Genomic DNA, 21,555 nt, shown 5'->3' on the forward strand with positions numbered 1-21,555 from the left:
GAGATATTTCTGACAGCTATATCTAGTGTTATCAGAGGAGTGACCTTGCTAATACAAAAGCCACAGAGCAGATATTAAAACCAGCTTGAATGCCAAAGTTGGATACAGATTTACAGCTCACCTAAAGCTTATTAAACTGCTGTTGACTTCACTGGAATAGTATCTGTTGCTTACAGTCAGACAGTTTTATTAATACATTAACATTTTTAATAAAGGGTAAAATGGATCAAAACCTGGCTGACAGCCATTCAAGTTTACCAGTAATGCAAGTGTTTCTTTTTGGCAATTAAAAGCTACTGAGCAGCAGCTCAGAAGTGTGAAGTATGGAGCCTTACGTTTTATTATCCCTGTTCTTTCCTAGCTGTTACTGATTCCTGTCAGTGAACCTTTCAGAGACTGGCCAGATTTTGATGGTTAGGATGCTTTCAGATGTTCAGGGTAGCAAATAGTTTCCAGCTGACATTCATCCTTGCTGATTTAATTCAATAAGGCGACCAGCAAATACAGCTAATGTTCCTATAAAACAAACTAGCATAAATATGCCAAGGAGGAGATGATCAAGCACCATTGCAACAAACTTCCATTCTTCTGCAGCCTGGGAAAAAAACAAAGGAGATGGTAAAATCTCTGCAGAGCCCTGTTTGTTACAGCGTTCTTGTAATTTACTGTCTTGAACAAGGGGAGGGCTCTTCCCTAAGAGCCATTATTGCTATGTGAAAAATGCTCATTTTCTTTTCAAAAGCAAGTCAGTGGTTAAGAAAGCCTAAGCAACCTAGAAATACAAGTTTCAACACTAAACTAACCAGAAACCCTGCCAATTTGCTGAACAATTTAATTTTTTAAAATGTTGAAAACATAATTGTTAGGCCAATTGTTGCTTCTGAGAGTTTAAAATCTTGAAAGAAAAATGCTTAGTTTGATCCAAATGACTTTTGGTTTTCCATTGCTTTTTTGTTCTCATGGGTTATCTAGGCAATTCCTATTAATTTAACCCAAATCCCTGCTTTCCATACACCCTAATGTCTTGTAAAACCTTCTTGGTAGCTCCATTAGTCTTTTTTCTAGTTATGGGACACCATGAAACACTCGCTCTGTACCTTTTCACTGGGTGCTTTTGGTGGGAACACAGCACAGTAAGAGCATGCAGGGTGCAAGGCACCAAGTACAGCAGGGCTCATGATTTCCACCCTGGAACTCCACCTTAAGGAGTGACATGTGCTGGCCTAAAGCACCTTCTGCTTGTGCCTTGGTTCTCCCACAAGGAGAAGAGGCTCTTGTAATTTATCTAAAGGACATTGATAATGAGTACTATTTTGAGGCAGTTCAGAAGTGAATGCAATTAAGTGATAGCCTTCAGAAGCCACAACCTTTCATTTATTTAGGGAACTTGACTTTTGAAATCCCCTGGAAGTGATATATCAGTAGTGCCCAGATGACACAAACAGCTGGGCTCCACTTCCGAAGGGGGCATTTGCTGGTAACCTGAAGACCCTCCTTGTAAGCCAAGGAGGAAGTGAAGCCCAGAGATGTTGAAGCCACGCCAGCCCTGCTGAAGACAACAATTTGTCTGCAGAGAGGCACAGGAGTCACGGGGAACATGAGACTACAGCCAGAACCATTTCACATGCTCCAGGAATTTGGTCACAGGAACAAACACCGTGGTGTAAATCCTGTCCGTGGGAAGTAAGCACCTCCTTTTCAGGAGAGTGGGTCAAATTAGTTTCTCAGAGAGCTCCCCTGTCTGCAGACTAGCCTGCAGCTCAACAGGAGAGGTCTGTGACCACTTAGGAAGGTGGAATACCAGGACTGAATTACCCCTGCAAACGCTGTGTGAGCTGTGAAAGCTGAAATAAAAGAGGGGTTAATTGTACTGAATTTGCTAGAAGGAGGCAGAACTAGGTTTTCCTAGGGAAAGCTGCCATGTGTGACTCTATATGCTTTTATCCTTCCTTTGGCTTGCAATGTGGAAAAAGTCAGTAATCAGAATGGCTCATGACATACTTCATTTGGAGGGACTACTTGTATTCAGGAATAAAACAAAACCTTATCAAAATTGGAAATATAATTGGTAAGTTATATTTAACACTTCTCAGATAACACTACTAGTCTTTTGGAGTTTGCCTTGCTTCCTGGGTTTCAAAAGCAGTAGAATCTTTCTTACTAGGGCAAGATGCCTGAGTGGGAGAGAGAAGATATGCGTTTTGGAACTTGCTTACAGTTCTTGAAACTGGTTTCTTACTCACAGACGCTCCATCTCTGTGGATTCACATATCATATAAGAAAACCTTAGCACTGACACTTTTTCCTTTTCTATTATTTTGGGAAGCCAATATTCAATTAACATCTGTGATGATTATTTGTTGCTCCTTGTTGACTCCATTAAGGGGAGAGGACTGTCCACTGCTAGGGCCAAACCACAGCTTGGAGTGTTTTTGTAAGGCAGGGGTATTTTGCCAAAAAAAGTAAGATGTAGCAACTTGAAAGCTAGAAACGAATCATAAAAAAAAAAAAAAAAAAAAAAAAAAAAAAAAAAAAAAAAAAAAGCCTTACATTACTGGCTTCTTGGTCCGATTTCATAGTTTCTGCAATGTATTTGATTCCCTCTATAGCGTTTTTCACGTCTGGATTTTTGGTAAGTGGGGAGTAGAAGTTGACAGGCACAGAACCTGACTTTCCAGAAATGTCAGAAATATCAATATCTTCTGCAAAAATATTTTTGTCTTGTTTGTCTCTTGATGGTCGTTTCATTGTAGAGAAAAACATGACATTTGGGATTGTGTCAATAAAGACCTGAAAAGAAAGGGAGAAGATGACAGATGCTGGTCTGTGGGGCTGTGTTACAGCTGCAGCTGTGTGCTGAACAAAGACAAGCCTCTTCCTCCCAGATCGCTTCCCTTGCTGGGTCTGCTACAGATTCCCTCTCCGACTATGTCACGGCCCACGCCTTAGTTACAGTGGGGCTTTTGTCAGCCTCGTGTCCCGGGGCAGAGGGAGTCACCCACAGGCCTGCAGCACGTTTTCTGACAGCCATCCCCTGCCTACACCCAACATCCACACGTGAGGTGGGGAGCGATGCCGCGGAGCAGATCCTCAGCTAGCAGAGCTGACAGAGCTCGAGCCATCCCATCTCACTTGAAACATACTGCCTTACAAATCTGATTGAAGAATGGACTACTAAGAAACTCTTTTGGCTACTTAGATTTGATTTTGCTATTATGAATGTTTGCTGTACAGGCATATAAGGTTTACAGTAAGAGACTTGCTGCCAGAGCAATGTGAGCACATGCAGCATTTCCTGTTGAAATTTCCCTTCTGCAGGGGTTGTTTGTGCTGCAGAGGGAATCTGATATAAGCTGTAACCTTAAAAGCATAATTAGAAATACACAGAAAAACCTCCTTTTGTGTCATGGTTTAGTACGAACCCAGGCAGGCTTCAAAACAGCAAGGATTATTGAAAAAATCAGATGATCTTTCATTCTGTCTCCCTGGCAGAGAACTTGTAATGACAGACAACCAATTTTTTCTACGTCTTATGATTACCATTTAAAGTCCTGTGCAAGGATTTCCCAAGGGCTGCAGAAAAACTGTATACTGGAAAAGTACAGAGAAGATTTTTTTAGCTTTTGCTAAACCACCTTTTGAAAAATGGGATGCTGAAGTCAGGTATTTCCAGTGTCCTTTGTGCTCTGCACTCGTGCAGGCTGGTGGCTGGTCACTGGCAGGCAGCAGTGCCTTGCAGTCAGATGGAGAATTAGACCAGGATACGTAATTCGTGTCCAGATGGACATTTTCTTTTCCCATTCCCTACCTTTAGCTGCCCACATTTTGTCTCATCTGTTCCCTGCAAGACTCTACCCCAGTGGACAATTTTGTTACTTAAAGGAGCACTTTAGCAATCTTGCTGACTTTACACACAGCTAAGTAGTAAACACTGGCACTTGTGCCTAGAGACCTTTAACATGATGCATTTACCTCCCCAGTTCTTTTTGACTTTTATTAGAAAACCTGCCAATAAAATATAGAGCATTTGGTGGAAACCAGCAAGTGTGCCAAGGCACAGAGCTCACCTTCCTAACCCAGTGGGGCATGGTGTGCGTGCTCGGGGAGCGGTGGTGGGTGTTGATGACGATGACGGTGATGATGATCGAGGCGATGACAAACACCATGGTAAACAGCATGTACTTGCCAATCAGAGGCACTGCGCTGGAGGTGGAGGGAATCAGCTCCACAATGACCAGCAGGAACACAGTCAAAGACAGCAGGACAGAGATGCTGAGGGTCATTTTCTCACCTGTCATAAAAAAGCCCCCCAAAATCATTGCTGCTCCTATCATTCAGTACAGAGAGCAGAAGCAGGATGTGGGTGAGAACTGTTCACACAAACATCTGTGTGCATTTGCAGTGCTGTCATCTCTGCCAGCATCCAAAGCAGCAAGTAGGCTGGGCAAACCTAAGAGCCTAACAGCCTCAGCTCCAGCACTAAGGTGGGAATTACCAGGAATAACCAGGCTGAAGTGTGGGTGCTGAATATTTTTACTTGCTAGGAGCATTTTGTGGGCTCTGCATTTTGAACAATGCAGCATATGCACCTGATTAGTGCGTGCTCCACAGCCTCTTGAGGGTTTGCTCCTCTTACTCTCTGTTTCTGGGCTGAGAGAGCAGACTAAAATCACGTCTGACATCAGGTCAGTTGCTATGCGAGATCTCCTTGCATATGGAGGGTGTCAAAAATTAATTATAAAACATTATTCACACATTTTTTTAAATCCAGTTCAACTTTGTAGAAAGTTTTCCACTCAAAAAATGCATCAAGTATTTAATAAGAAGGGGCTCACACTGCAATTAAGCAGTATGAAAATTTGACAAAAGGGTAAAAGAATGAAGCAGAGGAAAGGTTGCAGGGTGCATGAGTGGCTCAGCAGAGACAAAGGAAGCCAGAACAGGTCAGGATTACTCTGTGTCACACAAGGTAATGTGTGTGTGAACAGGTAATGGGCTCTCTGCTCTGACACGATGCAGAAGGGCCCCTGTCACCCGTGTGCTCATTTACTGCAGGACGCACTAACACACTGACTACCTATGGCAAAACATAAAAATTATCCAGCTAAATCTTTAGTTTGCAGAGCTTAACTGGATAGATAGTCAGCAGTGTCTATGGGAAAGTGCTCTGATTTATTTATATCAACAATTTCAATTTTCAGCACTTATCCTTTCTTTGCAGAATATTTAAAGCCATTACTTTCAGTGGAAAAGTCCAGTTTTAGTATGCACTGGCCTTTGAGTTGGCTGATGGTTTCAAATACTGGGAATTTCTCAGGAACTTCTTAGAAGAGCAATTTCTATGGAAGTAGTATGAATAAATTTACATACCTGAATCTGTGGGTAGGTAAAAAACTAACCCTGTTAAAAAGGAGAAGAGCAGGCAGGGGATGATGACGTTGACAATGAAGTAGAGAGGCAGGCGTTGCATGAGGAAGTGGTAGGTGATGTCCAGGTAAGGGGTGTCAGGGCAGCAAGCATAGTAAACCCAGTGCTTCCAGCCACGGTAATCCTTCATCACCCACTCCCCACTCTCCATGAAGTTACTCAGATCTGGGCGATCACTCTCCTGGCAGCAAAACACCCAAACAAATTCTTAATACCAGGCATTCTGAACCCAGTCAAAACTCAGCAGGTTTGGCACAGGAACAGGGTTCCAAATAACTCATGCACTTTATGGAGTTTTTTTGGTGGCTAAACAGCTCTCGTCTATGTTATTTTTCCTTAGAATACCAGCCTCTACACAGCATTCTACTAAATATTTTACAGAAACAGTCAGGGATAGTAGACTGAAAAAATATTACAGATAGGAGACATACCTGAGGGAACAGGGAAGGAGTCTTTGGCAATGTAAAGTCACGAGCAGAAAAAATATACCCCCTCAAAAAATCCCTAAACCCGAGAAAACAAACAGAAGCAGAACAGGTAGCACCATAAAAAGTGGTGCAAAGTTGCCAGAGGACAGACAGGAGACTGTTAGGGCACAGGGATAATATGTATGCAGAATTTAAGAGCCAAACAAGGAAATCTTGTGCTAGATCTACAAAAGAGAATTTTCTGTTTTACAGGTAGAGTCTGCTTGTTTTTCCAGTCAAAACTAGGTCATATTCCATTCTAAATCAGAGATTTCTCTTAAAAAACATGTGCAGGTCTTTGCTGCTTTTCCCAGTTACAAACTCCTTGCTTACCGGGTTAATAACAACCATTGTACCATCATATGTCCAAGTTCCCAACTTCATACTGCAGTTCTGCTGGTCAAATGGGAAGTGCGTGACTATAATTTCACAGTAACTCTTAAAAATAGCTGGTGGTGTCCAGGTGATCAGACCTGTGTGCTCCAGAAGGACTTTGGTGTATTTTACTATGGCAAAATCACCGTCTGCACTGCAGAAGGAACAAGGACATTAAATGCAATATGGGCAGCATATCCAACAGAGTCACAAAAGGATTTCTCTGGCTGCAGGTCAAATGAATCCCCAGTGCCTGCTCCTGGAGAAGCTTACCCTGAGGAATTGTACCCACTGGAACAGACGTCATGGGAAAACTGTCCCACCAGAGTGGTGACACAAGGCAGAGCTCCTCCCCCCTCCCTCCCTGCCTCCCTCAGCAGCTGGCACCCCTTACTTGTTGTAAAGAACAAGGTCTGGCCGCCAGATATCATCTGAGGGGATGCGGATTTTTTTTACGCCACCATAATCATCTGGATTCCATCTGAGGTTGACGTCTGTCCATTGCTAAAAAGGGAAGATTTCAACCTCTGAGAGCCTTGCCCAGCACTGGGGTTAGAGTACTTCCCAGAAACAGCTCCTCCCTTGCTTTGGGACATGCAGGTAAGCATAAACATATGAGAGTGGGACCCCCAGCTCATTTTTTACATTAACTTATATTTGGTTTAAGAAGCTTATTAAAAAACCCCCAAAACCCCAAAAGAAAATAATACAATGATATCAGAAGCCTACTGTTTGAAATACAACCCCAAATGCTTTTCTTAAGACTCTTAGTGTCTACCACTAAGAATAAAGTGTCTACCACTTTATTCTGTAGATCTCAGAAGAAATGCTCTGCTATCTGACCTACCTCTCCAAGCTGCCCCTGAAGGTATGAGAGTGTAGTTAATGCCTGACTGTGTTGAGTGCATTTATTTGAATTAGATTAAATGGTTAAGACTATTTAGAGTTACCTGTTTCAGGCGTACGTTGGTTGTCACAATCTGATTTACTTCATCCTTAAAAAAAAAGGCAGTATCAGCAAGCATCAGGATTAAAGGTTAAAAATTGTTTCTTTAGAAAAACAACTCCATTTGGCATTATCACATGAGCCAGTGGCTCAACTCCCCGCGTTCACACCATACCACGCTAATGAGCTGGATGAGCTGCAGCCCCACGGTGACAACGACGGCGTCCCGATGGTCCTCCACGGGCCGCACCACCTTGTTGTAGTTACTGAACAAGTGCTCCACCAGGCGAGTCTCATCCTCATAGCCCCGGGCCAGCCCAGCTGCGGAACAGCAGGGGTGGCACCAGTCAGAAGGGCACGGAACAGGCTACAGCACCATCAGTCTGAGGCTGGCATGGAGGAAATGCTGCCGGGCAAGCTGCTGGTGGGGGAATCACACCAAGTCCCCTCTGTGACAATGGCCTCCAACCAGGAGATGAACAAATCCAAATAGGCAGGATTATGAGTATCAGACTGAACATTAGGTGTCTTCCAGCCTGAAACTGTTCTAACATGCACTACTCATGGGCAGTTAAACATAGAAAATGTCCAGTCTCAGGGATTTCTAATGTCACCTTTTCCACCTTCAATTCCACAGACCTTCTGTGACACTGACATGAAAGGTGAGGGCTAAGCACACAAGCCATGGAGAAGGCATCACCATCCCCACTCCTTGCATCCTCAATCTCAGTGGAACAAGAGCTCCTCTCGACAACGGGAGTTGCTCAGGTTGTGCAGGTGGTGAGAGAAGGAAACCACTCACTGTGTGGGGTAGGTCCATGGACAGCTCTGCCCACAGGCTGCCCAGCATGAATTGGCCATGCTGTGCCAAAGAGCCTTGAAAGAACAATTTCACAAGTGAAAATGGCAGGGAGCAACCCTGTTCCAGTGGAGCATTCACAGTGCCTGTGCGTGACACTGCACTGCCAAGGAGCAAGGGCCCTGGAAAACTGATGGGCCCTGCTTCCAGAGAGCCTGTGGCAGAAGAAGCAGGCACACCGTGTCCTCCTACTGCAGCTGCTTCACTGTTACAGGGGAGGAGAGCAAATGGGAGCGGTGCTTGGGGATGTTTTTATATGTGTCCCCTCTTAAAGGTAGTGAGAGGGAACAGAACAGTTGAGCCTCACTGCAAGCATTCTTGGCAGATTGTACCCTCGTCTCCCCCTCTCTGTTGAATCCTGGGCGACAGAAGTCAACAAGAATTTTGCTGCTGACTCCAGCCTAAGCTAGGATTTCTGCTGGTTTCCTAACTGACTTTTCATCAACTTCTTTTACACAGCTGAGTTGAGATTGCCAAGGATTCTGCTTTGGCCTTGTCCTGCCATGAGATGATATTAAAATACTTGGATGCCAATCAGAAAAGCTGTCTGTTGCAGACAGACACTGTTTGCTTCCTCTGCCAGGAGGCTGAACGAGGGTAGGCAGGAGGCATCTTTCAATTTTTAAGTTATGATTACAGCATCACATCTAATTGAAGCTCTGTGCTTTATTAATGCAATTTAAATCCTTTCACATTTGCTCCCTTCTGGTGTAGCTTGGTAAGAATTTAGTATACTGCTTTAATTTTTTGAAAATCTTTTAGGATCACAAATATTTATTCTTTTAAGGAACAGTTTAAAAAGAATTAGCTCAGTACAACACATGCAGCTGCCCATCAATTCTACCTCCTTGTCAGTTACTCCACAACTTAATGAAACGTCTTGTGATGATTTTTCACACTCCAAGTAATGCTTACTAGATCCTTTCACATATTTTGAAATACATGTAGCACTAAGGCAAACTGGAGCATGAAAAAAAGATTGCAGAGAGAAAAACAATTAAACACAAACTTCTCCGCTCAAAATATCTGGTGCCTGAAATTACAACTATCTGAGCTGCTACTAATGCACTCCACAGCTTTCTTTTAAATGATTAGGTGTGTTCCTAAAACCATACCAGTAGGACAGGCTGCTCCTGGTACACACACTCACTCATGCTGATGTGTATGCAAAGCCCTGGTCCCACATGCTCTGGAAGGAGACAACCCCCCTTCAAGGCAATGGCTGGAACACCTTACCTGAGGAGATGAGGAGGAGGAGTATGCAATGGACCTTCATCATCCTCTTGCTGCAGTCATACAGATGGAGGCATGCACAAAGCACCTCTGAGGTCTCTTCAGAGGGGGCTGGGCTGCCTCACCAGGGTGCTGCCAAAATATACCCACCAGGGTATTGATTTACAGCACCTGTTCTGGGAATGACAGCTGAGGGCCACTGCACCACCGGGCTGGAAACTGGAGCACAGTGTGTTTCACGCCCCAAATATCTTCTGCAGTTTACAGAAGGTCAATTTTTTTTCTAAGCATCAATGTGATCTGTGACTTACTAAACAAATACACACACAAATAAACGAAGGAAGAATTATCTGTAAGTAACTGAACATCTTGGGGAGATCTCAGAAACTTTTTGTGAATAGAGCAACTTGCCAGGTTTAAGGTTTTGTTTCTCTGGGACAAAACAGAGCCCAGTCACTTATTTCTGATACACCCCCACCAGTGTACAGACAGCATGCTGGGAAGAGGCTGCTCCCCTGGCTTCACAGAGGGATGGGAAAGCTTTGAAGAAGTAAACATATTCTCAAGAGAGATCCATCTCCTTGAGTCTACCAGGACTTCCTGGTAGAGTGCCCACCTTGAAAGCTATTAACGAAGAAAAGACACCCCACCCTCCTGCTGCCACCTCTATACTTAGTGGACTGACAAAGTCAAGTGGTAGAAACACGACTGGTTTGTTTCTACAGCAGGGAAGATCCAGTGGATTTCTGTAGAGTATGCAAGAGTATGCTTGCTCTTTATTGCCATAAATCACCTAGAAAGGAGAGAAAAGTGATGTGTTTGGTAATAATACTCAGTCATTCAGGCTAGCAAAGAAAATAAGGAACGGTGGAGAATTTATATATATTTACACACACATACATATATATACACACACCTATTTACCTCATAGATACACGATTATCTACTCTGAGCTCAACAATATCGCTCAGGAACAATACCTTGAGAGAGATAGTCCTGTGAAGTGTTTAGCAGCGTAAGAAAAGTTAGCCCATCAGTTTCCAGGACAGGAGATGAAGCAAAAAGGAAAGATGCCACTATAAATCTGTGAATGTTCTTTGCAGTTCAGGTCATATGGTTTCAAAAGACTTGGAAGAGGCCCAGGAGAAAGCGACAACAACATCCACAGTGCAAATTGGCTTCTGTACCTGGAACAGATAAAGAGCATGAACCATCAGTCTGAAAGCGAGAGAGAGAGCTTTGGTAGGGTCTGTAAAATCCCAAATGGTCTGGAGAAGGCAGATTTAGATTCACTTGCTGTCCCCATGCAAAAAAGTAGAGGGCATTGAGGTGAACTTAGAGTTGTCCAGCTTAACCAAGACAGTTCTTCACAAAGCGTGTCTGCAGCGGAGTTGGGTGCCGCAGGAGTGTCTGTTTGCAGAGGTTTATCTGTGTTCAGAAAAAAACGGTCTGCTAAATAATTTCATACTACTGAATGTACACACACACTCCCCCTAAGAAGTCTGTCACTGAAGTCCCAGAGTCACAAGCCTCAGGACTCTGGGGTGGTGTCCTGGGAATAGATTGCCTAATGCTAATGGTGTTCTTGCATTTTTCTCAGGCAACTGCCATGTAGAGATAGGACATGGCACTGGGTGACCTGCTACAACCATTCTTACAGTGTTCCAAATTCCCTTTTCCAGAAAACATTCCCCACAAAAACCTTCCTTAGCTTTGCCTCTGGGTGACACCAGATGTATTTTCTATTTCTGCTGCATATCCTTTGTGCTGTCTGCCAGCTGGCTTGGTGTTTCATGCTGGATGCCTTTATTATTATTTTAATTATTTTTTAAATCACTTTCCCTCACCCACTCCCCCTCCACTAAGCATTCATCCTCTGCATTTACATTTATCCTCCAGTAAAAACTCTCCATCTACATAACTCTGGCCTCATTCCTGGCCAGCAGCTCCCATTGTTGCAGAGATCTTATTTCAAACCCACGTCTGACTGCTCCCAGCCTTTATCCCAGGCCAGGCAGCTGCCGTGGAGATACAATTGCATGGAGGCACTGTGGGAATGCTGACCAGGGCCCTCTGGATCCTCTCAGAGTCCCAAAGCATTCCTGCCCACCCCAGGCAGGGCTGCCAGGTTGGCCCCAAGGCAGACGGAGGAGAGTGTTACCACGCTCTGGCATACGACAGCTCTCAGCTAACAGAGGTGTCTGTCCCTCCTGACAGCCCTTGGAGCCAGCAGGGTGCAGAGTGAGTGCGGGCCCCAGCAAGTCTGCAGCCCCAGCAAAGGGATATTTCTCTTGCAGCTGAGCCGAGCGCCCCAGCCTGGAAGCCAGCCTCCCCCAATGGCTGGAAGTCAGCGCTCGTGTTGGAAGAGGAAGGAGCAGGTATTTGGAGAAGGCCTTCGGGGAGCAACAGCCTGGCTGCGAGAAATATTCCCTGGCAGAGGCACAAAGCCTTTTACCTTGCAAAAAACCCAAAGTAACCTGAGCTACTGCAGTTAAATATGGACATAGAAGTGAATGCTGCTTGTTGTTCAACTAGGGAATGTGACCCATCATGACCGAGGTCAAAAAGCAAGGGAAGGGGCTGAGCTACACTGAATGCCTGAATTTGATCAATTGCTAAGATGGGTATTTTTCTTCAGAGTATTCAGTGAATTTTTTGACAAATGTTTAATTCCCAAACAAAAACCCCTTTTTACACCTCTCTTGACTCAACCTTTTCGGCTTGTTTTTGTGAGCCCCCATCCTCATCCTTTACACAAGCCCACTAAACCCCCGTAGTAATGGCAGACCAGCCTCATTCACATCGATTGGAAAGCAGCAAACTCACTGCTTGCTGAATGTAGGGCATTGCTCCTTCCATCCGTGTACGCAGAACAAGCCCTGCAAGGGCTCCTGCCCGGAGGAAGTCGGCTGTGAACCAATACTCCTGCAGGTAAGTCGCTTTGGCCGAGTGCTACTGTACAGACACGGGGAAGGTGAGCAGAATACCTCATGCTTTTGACAGAATGAGGAATACAAGATTTCAACTGAAATTTTTGTCACAGAATTGCGTGCAGAGAGGCAATGCCCGATAGAAGAGAGCAGGTGCCAGAGGCTCCAACAGACACACAGATGACAGGGCTTGTGGGAGCGTGGAGGTGGTGAGAAGCAGAAGCAAAACTAATAAAAAGAACAGAGAAAGGTTAGATAGTACATCAGGGAAATTAAAGGAACGAAAGCTTGAAAATAATAGCACTGTCCAGCAGTTTTAGCTTCAGTTTTCAAATGCAGTATATACCTTTTAAAATGCATTTTTGTATCAGGAAAATTGTTGGCGACAGTAGATTATGGCAGCAGCGCATAAGGCAGATGGTAGACAAGTGTTTGTGAGTTTGCCATGCGTTTGTTCCCAGATTGCCACGGTTACAGTCATGGCACACGTTCCCGCCTGGAAGCGCGGCCGCTCGGCCCCGTGGCCACCAGATGGCAACAGCTGGATGAGGAGGTGAGCCGGCACACGGGAGCGCGACCGCAAACTGCCCCTGGCAAGAGAAAACGGAGAGCAAATATCTTCCAGAAGAAATTCATCCAAGGAATTCATGACAGTCTTGAGATGCCGGAGGACTGTACTTACCCGGTTTATTCCAGTGCCTGTAAGAACATGCTAAGCATTAGTATACATGTCAGAAAGTATTGATAGACAAGATTAAATTCCTCAAATCAAGAAATCCAAAGTTGCAGTTTTCCATACTCAGACACACCTCCACCAACCCACAAATATGTTTTATCCCCACTGATGTTTGTAGCAAATTTGGTTTCATCAAATTTTCTTTGTTTTTCTATTACATCACCCAAAGGAATTGAAGATACCAAAAACTTGATCAAAAGTTGTGATCTTAACCTTTGCAATTTCAGAGCTTTCATATTATGGCAGAGACATGGTGCACAGTTACCTAATCTGAACAATGCTTCTGGAAAGAAAATAAGAACTTGAGTCTGGAAAGAAAGAGAAGAAAAAGGAAAAGGTCTCCAGTCAAACAGGGAAACCAGAGCCACAAAAGACATCATTAGATGTAACAAGTGTTAATCTAACACAAGTGAGAAGAGACACTGCTCATCTTTAAACTGGCACTGGCCCTCATGGTCACACTTCTCAAAGGACACTGTCAAATTTGCCTCTTAAATAAGAGGCTTATTTACCCACTTTGGACAAGGCAGTGCCCAAAGCAGCAAGAATAAAGACAGGAATAACTGAAAACAGAATCAGGAGAGGTGACAGGCACAAGCTGAGCGACCACAAAATGTCCAAGGAACCAGTAAGCAGGCTGCAGTGTCTCACTGCCTTTTTGCTATGGACACACCAGGAAACCAGTCCTGGAGCTGAACAAAGTTACTGAATAGAGCAGTGGCAAATTTAACTCCAGCTGACATCCCTGACATGGTTACTTCTCAGGCTTCCATCCAAATATAAGGCTTACCTCTGGGGCCAAGGTGAGTCATGCTGGAGAGCCAAACAAGAAACAAAACAGGACAAGTCCATTAGCTGTGAGGTTTGCTCTGCCCTGCTCCTGTGGGCCGCTCTGTCAACACAGCAGCTTGTGTGAACCATGCTAGAGTGGTGGGGACAGCAGAGGAGCAGCTTTGCTGGTCCATCCCCTCAAGAAGACTTTCCTGCACGGCAGGACTCCTGAACTACTCTGCTTCTGTGGTCAGGAAAATTTCATTAATTCTCAGATGCAACTAGGTGACACTGGTATTTATTTATTCAGCACAAGCTGAAAAATGCACTCATCTGACACAGACCACTGCTGCTACCTGTTCTGATCTTTGTCTGTAATCATCAGCCATGAGTTTTCTCTCTGCAGCTGCAAAAAAAACTCCACAAAACACAAAAGTCTGCTAGTAAAACCAGGCAGAAAGGGTGGCCTGGATGTCAAAGCTGGGAACCAGTTCTGCTGCATCCTGAGACAGCAGGATGTGGAGACATCCAAAGCAAAGTTTAAATGAGTGTTAGGCACCCAAGTGCTCTCCTAGGAGTGTCTGCCTCTGGAGGTGACATTATTGTCTTTTAAGTGCATATTCAGATGCTATTTGTAAGTGTATAATTGAGTTACTACCAGTGCAGAAAGTGGAGCTCAGCATTACCTGACTTCTGGAAATACATGTATTGTATCCCTACCCCATTCCATACTGTGGCTTTCACCAGTGGGACCACAGGAGCATTGAGCCTGAAGTATTTCTCTGGATGCTCTCATTTACCTGTTTAGATACACCTGTCTGTTTCTAAAGGCAGATGATTCTCCACTGGAGTAACTGCAGAGCAGACTATTCAAGTTTAGCTTCACATAAAAGCTGCCTGTTCAGCTCCCATCAGGTCTGACATATTTTGGCCAGTATTCCATAGTTCAGAGTTTTCCTGAAGGCATTTTGAGGGGTGCTCCACTAAACAGCCAGGGGAAAGAAGAGGTGGCAATGTAGGATTGTTTTAATGCTTAAAGCTGCTGCGCAGATTGACACAGGGCCTTCTCTGATTGCTGCCCACAAAGATATAACTGACTACAACCCTTCTGCAATGTCATCACTCCCAAATACAAAACAAATCCTGAAACATGGGGCACCTCCCAGCACATTCCCCATATAACCCCAGCTATGGAATGAGAGCATATCCCTCTGGATGTCACCTGCTTCCCACGGGGCTCTGGTGCCATGGTGAAAGGCAGACATGCTAAACCATCCCACGTCACACCTGCAGTGAGCGCAACTAGCATCAGCTTTTTTGATCCTGAGAACACCTCTGTAACCCTGTGAGAGCCTCAGGGTGCCTACCTTTGGGGTGCAGGTTCTCTCATTGCTGCTATGATCTGGATTAACACATAGAAACAAGTTTGTTTTATTTTTAATTCTGCCAGTAGGCTGAGTGGCAAAGCCCTCTCCCTCCCCACATGGTGCTTCCACTCCATAAGCCCTCGCTGATCCTAGAAAACATTTACCACAGATCTCTGCAAAGCATCCCTCTCACCTGGGGCTGCAGTGTTTGCCTTCAAAAAGTCAACATCTACCCCACTGTGCTACCTGAGCCCTCTGAGTGTTTTAAAGCAGGAAATGCCACCCTCCAGCCATGCTCCCAGGGACAGATTTCTACTCCTGCACATGACACACTTGGAATTGTTGATATGTGCTTTACCCAGGACTGACCTCATGTCAAGTACTCACTTTTATTGCTTATGTTGGGAACTTTGCCAACACACACAGAATTTTCTTAGTAATTAGTGGAAAATACTGACTTCTGTGGCTCCTGGTGTGTAGCTCTCACCTATCACACAAAATTTATTTTGCCTCCTTGGCAGCCTGCAAGATCTTGGCTGCATTAGACAACAGGGAACTCACAAGCTTGTGTTTACAAATGATGAAACAGGAAAACAAAAAGATACCCTAAACTCCAGAAACACCTTCAGAGTGACAACTGGGTCCCTACAGGAGGGTGGGGACTGGCAATGGCAAGGCACAAATGGGTGGGACACTGAAAACTGGGCAGGAGTCAGGGGTGGCTCCCACTCCTCTGACAGCCCCACAGATTTTACTCAGCATTTCACATGAAGACAAATTCCAGATTTCCCTGCTCACCAATATTTGGGATTTGACAGGAGTTCAAAACACCATACTCAAGGCAGTTGGGGGAATATCTTGGTAAACACACTCTCCACAGCAAGGGGAGCAATGTGAGTGTAACCCAAGCTGTGCAGGAGCCAGAGGAGCAGCCCCATAAGAGAAACTGGCACTGAAAGAGACAGTTCCAGTTTAATGAGTCTTAACAAAGCTGGGTTTATGGATTAGCCTGATTGTGAAGTTCATCCTCCTAGCAGACAAAGGCTACATCCACACTGACATGTTACACAGCCCTGGAGTTTGCACACTGCCTGTGCTCACAAATAAAAGGTTTCAGCACAGCAGTGTCCAGATGACACACCTGCAACATCCAGCCCAACCATACTGCCTTCACTAAAAAGAATATTCCATGTGACCAATTTCCTTGGTCACTTTTCCTGGCTACTTCAGGTAACCAATTCTGAAAGCTTTTTATCTTCCCTTTCTTGTCTTTCTGTGCCCCTGCACTTGCAGGTCACTGGTGATGTACTGGGCTGGGTACTGGGAAGGTTGCTGTGCTGGGTGCTGGCTCTGCAGGAAGGTTATGACAGCAGCAAGAGCCTCACCCTGCACTAACACTATTAGCAAACTGACAATAGCTCAGGTGTGAGGCTAAACCTGACATCAGAGCTGCAGGTCAAAAAGGGAACATCAGTGGGGCTTTTCCTCCCCACCAGTGCAAGAGAAAGAGATTGTCAGATTCCTCCTAATGCTGGGGGAGGTTTCCAAACCAAGGATGGACACACACCACTGAACAAGCCGGTCCCCACTTTCCCTGGCAGTACCTGTGACTCCTCCTTTAGCTTCCTCCACTGCCAATATCCTCACCAGTCAATGCCGAGCTGCTTCTTTGCTGCAGCTTCAGACCAACCCTTCTTGATTTAGGCTACAGAGAGAGAACTTCAAAGTAAGCTGTGGGCAGATCACAATTCTTCCTTCAATGAGGGGGCATGAAGGAGCTGTAGAGACTCAGCATTGCACTGTATTTGAAATGATTGAGAAGAGTGAGCATTTGGATTGCTGAACATGGACTGCTGGGGTTTGGGATTTTTTTGAACACAATTTAAACCCAAGGTACCCAATGTATTGTAACACACTTGGAAATGATGCCTTTTCTCCAAATGGCAAGACGTACTTTCAGGAGAAGCTCACAGTTTGCCATGAGGAAGGGATTTGCAAATGTCAATGCAACTGACTTTGCTGCAGCTTGCAACAGACATTCCACCTCCTCCACATCTATTTCATTATTGGCCTCTGCCTACTTCAAATAAAAGTACTCAGCTGGACTTCAAACCTCCCTTTCTGTGAGTTATCTTGTCCTGCACCACACTGGGGGTGTCTAACTCACCTTGCAGCAATCTCAGCATACCTGAATTCCAGCAGTTTAGTGGATGCCATATGAGAGTTGTTGCATGGTATAAACAATATATGTCCAGCATCATGATGCTGGAAAACATGAAAGGGGATAAAATAGCAGATAACAAATTAGAAGACTCTCTCACCTTCCCTTTTTTAGGACAGAGTAGGTGCTGGATTTGAGCAGTGAGCAACAGCATGGTGCTAAGTTCTTTTGAGTTTAGTAAGTGATCCTTCAAGCAAGCTTTAGGATACACTACCTTATGGATAATAATCTAGAGAATGAGTGATTTTAATAGTATGTACAATCCTATTTGCATTAGTGACAGAGTTAGTAATGAGTCATAAAAAAAAGAGGCAAAGAGAGAAAGCTTAGCATTCAATCTCTAGGCTTGGTAACAAGAAAGAAAAATTACAGGCAACATAATGCTTGAAAATAAATCCTGGTTGGCTGCCAAATATATATTTCAAAATAATGCCTAATTGCCTCAGGAAATACATTAATCAAAGGCTCCGAGAGGCCTAAGAACCATTTGCTCCAATTGACCAAGGCAGAGTACTGATAAACACCTGAGTAATGTAAGGAACTATACATGTGCTTGAGACAAAATAGATGAGAAATACAAACGGACATCTAAATAAAAGCTCTTAAACAAATTCCTCGAGCAGCTTGCTGACATCACTCTTGGGAGAGATCAAAGAAAAATGTTACTCTGACCACAAAACCAGCAACAGACATTCAATAATCACTGAATCCTGCTGTCCAAATTAAGATTTAGAAAAGACATCAAGAAGAATGTATCTGTGGTGTGGCCCAGATCATGGAGAGAGACAGTCAGGCCAGTATGAAGAAATGATCAGATTATGCAAGGGCTCTGGTGAAGAGCATAACTCCAAATGTCCACCACTAAGGCAGGGGAAGAATGTACTGAAAAGCTGAAGAAGAGCTGGTCCCCTCAATGCCCAGGTAAGGCTTCCTCCTGTCAGTGCATCAGCCTGGGGTCCTTGGAGCCAGCTGGAGGCAGAGCTCAGGGCACCGACCAGTGCTGCAGGGGGGACCCTGGGGAAGTTTGCTGGGGGGCAGTGCAGTGCCACCCCAGCCCCTCACACCCCTCTGTCAGGCACAGGGCCCCTGCCCTTGGCTCGCAGCCCTGCCAGCACGTGGCCAGAGCACCAGGCTCTCTTCTTGCCTTGCCCGGTTTGCTCAGCAATCCCTTTGATGCGCACACACCTCCTGGCCCTCCTCTCCATGCATTACATAAGCTTCCTAGGGCTGAGGTGTAGTTGCTAAGCAGTAATTTTGCACGACTAAAAAAGAAACCCATGATTGCTAGGTTCACTAAATGTTTTTTTCCCCAACTGCAATATAATTATAGCTATAATAAAAACATTGCAGAACATTCATCAGCATGCAAAAATTAGGTCATGAACAAAGTGAGTACATCATATATGCCTCTTAGAAGCCTTTTTTCCTTCCTTTGCCACTGGAGGGGGAAGGACCAGGAAAGTTTGTTATTGCATCAAATCATAAATAGCAGGTTTTTCCATCCTGTCAGCTAACCTGACATTAGCAGTAGCTCGTGTTCTTGTTTCAGAAGGCAGCTTGCTTCCCTCATCACAGAGCTCTCCTAAGGCCTTGCCAGAGGTTCCCTGCCCACGGCCTCTGCACACAGTGTTTTCCCTGAGCTCTGCAGTCTGAAATGGGGATGCCCACACATCCCTCCAGTGGGGAGCTGTAGTTTAATCCCTTTTCCTCATCTTTTTCTGTGTCCAACTGCCCTTCGATAAGGTGCTGCCAGAGAGCTGGCTGCAGTGTCTCTGCCGAGCTGTCCACATGTGCCCCTCAGCACTGAGACAACAGAGCCAACTGAAGCAGAGACAGCACTTACTCCTCATGGGAATCCATTCCTTCAGAGAACAAATCAGCTTGGTGATAGCCCTTGCTTCTCATAGGCCTAGATTTTTTATTCTATTGTCACTTAACTAATACAAATATTAAAAATACCTTTTTCTGTGTTTAATTAAAAAATCAAAAAAATGGAACTCAAATCATACAATTTGCTTGTCTGCCCGTGCAAAGCGTCTTCCTGGTTAGCAAAAAGAAATATCAAATTCACTGCAAAGACAACATTTTTTTCTGCACTACCTGTTTAAAAGATTACCACTCAGGAAAGGTCAGAGTTTCATTAAAATAGTAACAAAACAAGATTAAAATGGAGGCTTTTGCCTACACACTTAATAAAAAATTGCAATTAGACAATAAAGGAAAGTCACTGCATACAGATTCCTGGGATTCCAAGTCAAGAAAGCACTTCATTGCCTGTCGGGGTTCTCCATCCCACATTCCTGACCCTAACACGACTCATGACCCACATACTCAAATCCAGGAGATGTGCACTCTGTGGGGGCAGCTCTGTTCCACGTGGGCTGAGCAGGGTGGTTGGCAGACAGATGCAACCTTAAGTAGTTGAATATTGATATTACCTGGTGTTACACACATTCTGAAGCTGTATCATCCCTTGGCATGCAGATTCCTTCACAGCCCATGAGAAAGTGAGACTTGGGGAGGGCAGAGGGTGTTGATGCCAGCAGGGCCTGGCTGCCTGACCCCGGGCTCCCGTGCTGCAGCTGCTGTCACCACTCGCAGGGGCAGCAGGGAAAAGCTGCATTTCTTGACGTGGGTTTTTGGAGGGTGATTCTATTTACTTTAGGGGGGTTGTAGGGTCTTTGCTTGCTCTGTCTTTGGGGTTTTTTGTGTATTATGTTTGGGGTTTTTTGTTTTTTCTTTCAGCAGTGGCTCCCCATTTAGGTTTTCCTCCTTTCCTGCAGAAACCTCCATTATTATAATCACTTGTTAAGCTGTGCTTGAGAGGGGGCATCTCCTGCAGGAGGCTGGTGCTCACTAGTGGCTAACAAACCTTGTTTGCCCCTCCCCGTGTGCACTGACCATCCCCAGAGCAAATCTAGGCGTGCTCTTTTCGGCAGTCTTTTCTCCCACTGATCCAGCTGTCGGTGGCCACCTCTGCTTCCGACTGCAGCTGAAAGCACCTGCAGGGGAGCAGCTGTGTCAGCAGCACCGCCTGCTGTTGCACCGAGACGGAGAAGCTGGATATTTCACACCAGAAGAAAAGGTAATTAATTATTCTAATTGCTGCCATTTACTACGTGCTTCCTGCCACACGCTTTAGAAAGGCGAACTCCAACTACCTAGCTCGGGTTTACTTGCACAGCACAGGGGAACCAGAGCTGCCTTTTGCTCAGCTAAGCCCAGGGCTCCCGTGGCTCCCGAAGGACAATGGAGTGCCAGCACCACGGCCAGAGCTGCTGAACACAGCCCTGCCCTGTGCCAGCTCCTGCTGGGGGCTTTGGCAAGAGGATGCTGCTGCCACAGCTGGCTGTGACTGCGCTGGCAGGCAGGGCAAGCACAGAACGGGCACTGCAAACACTGCAGGGCAACCCTCCCCAGCATCGCCTGGAAAAACTTCCCTTCTCCCGATCACAGAGCCGAGCACTGCCAGGGGCTGAGAGCTGAGCGCAGTGACAGGACACTGCACAGGGCCAGCCAGAGCCTCTGCAAGGCATCCCAGGGGAAGGTAGGAGCGATGGATGGCCTGAGGAGCCATCCAAAACACAGGGCCGAGTGAGGAAACGCATCACCAAGTGCCAGGGCAGCAGCGGGAGACACAGCATGTTTAGGAGTTGGCTTGGGGCGAGGTAGAGGTGAACACGTGTGGCTGCTGGAGTGCAAGGCAGATGTGACTGAGCAGCATATGGGCCACTCCTTCTGGGCTGGGGGAGGTAAGGCTATGGTCAGACATTGAGTTTTCCATCTGTTGCAGTTCATTGCCATAAATAAAGTGATAATGTGCACTAATTAGAACAGGAATTATAACAGCAAGCCACTTTCAATACTATAGACAACTGAAAAAAACCTCAAACTAAACCATACTTCAGATTCCCTCAAAACGTCCCCCATTCTGCCTCCTCAGCAGCCCCCAGCCCAGAGCAGCATTCCCCACATGCTTACCAGTGCACATCCCCAGCTTCACCTTTTCCTTCCTGGCATCCTTCAATCCCCAGTTCAGGAGAGCTGCAGAAGGGCCATCTTCCACCATCTCACCTCTCCTCTCCCAGCCAGACATGCAGGGAAGGGTGGGATGCAGTGGGGCACCTTATTGCTGTCAGCTGTGCTGACAGCACAGCTGGTTCTGATCACTAGGGGATTATTCCTCTTTGTTCTCCTCCTGCTCCAGGAGGTGTTTGCAGGGC

The 21,555-nt window shown here is 45.5% G+C and overlaps 1 protein-coding gene across 4 annotated transcripts; it reads right to left on the minus strand.

Annotated features, from left to right (window-relative positions):
* Window positions 1-184: 184 nt before the first annotated feature.
* CHRNA1 (cholinergic receptor nicotinic alpha 1 subunit) lies at window positions 185-21,519 on the minus strand. Of its 4 annotated transcripts, XM_068195931.1 has the most exons (10): window positions 12,584-12,793; window positions 9,311-10,100; window positions 7,391-7,536; window positions 7,220-7,264; window positions 6,664-6,773; window positions 6,228-6,423; window positions 5,371-5,608; window positions 4,068-4,291; window positions 2,551-2,790; window positions 185-595 (listed from the first exon to the last, which is right to left on the minus strand). In XM_068195931.1, exons 2-10 carry the CDS (start codon window positions 9,351-9,353, stop codon window positions 464-466), a joined length of 1,374 nt encoding a protein of 457 aa, XP_068052032.1. In that variant the 5' UTR covers window positions 9,354-10,100; window positions 12,584-12,793; the 3' UTR covers window positions 185-463. The 4 variants fall into 4 exon arrangements, with proteins under 4 accessions (XP_068052032.1, XP_068052029.1, XP_068052030.1 ...); XM_068195928.1 differs by lacking the exons at window positions 9,311-10,100; window positions 12,584-12,793 and adding an exon at window positions 21,314-21,519; XM_068195929.1 differs by lacking the exon at window positions 9,311-10,100 and having other exon boundaries at window positions 12,584-12,809.
* Window positions 21,520-21,555: the final 36 nt, after the last annotated feature.

The sequence above is a fragment of the Anomalospiza imberbis genome, chromosome 7 (genome assembly GCF_031753505.1).
Source record: "Anomalospiza imberbis isolate Cuckoo-Finch-1a 21T00152 chromosome 7, ASM3175350v1, whole genome shotgun sequence".
Classification (NCBI taxonomy): Eukaryota; Metazoa; Chordata; class Aves; order Passeriformes; family Viduidae; genus Anomalospiza; species Anomalospiza imberbis.

Coding starts and splice junctions, on each gene's coding strand:
- CHRNA1 (XM_068195928.1), bottom strand. CDS start 21,428: ATGTCTGGCTGGGAGAGGAGAGGTGAGATGGTGGAAGATGGCCCTTCT. Junction 7,265..7,390: donor TCATCCAGCTCATTAGCGTG/GTATGGTGTGAA, acceptor TTTTTTTTTAAG/GATGAAGTAAATCAGATTGT. Junction 4,292..5,370: donor TTACCTACCCACAGATTCAG/GTATGTAAATTT, acceptor TTTTTATGACAG/GTGAGAAAATGACCCTCAGC.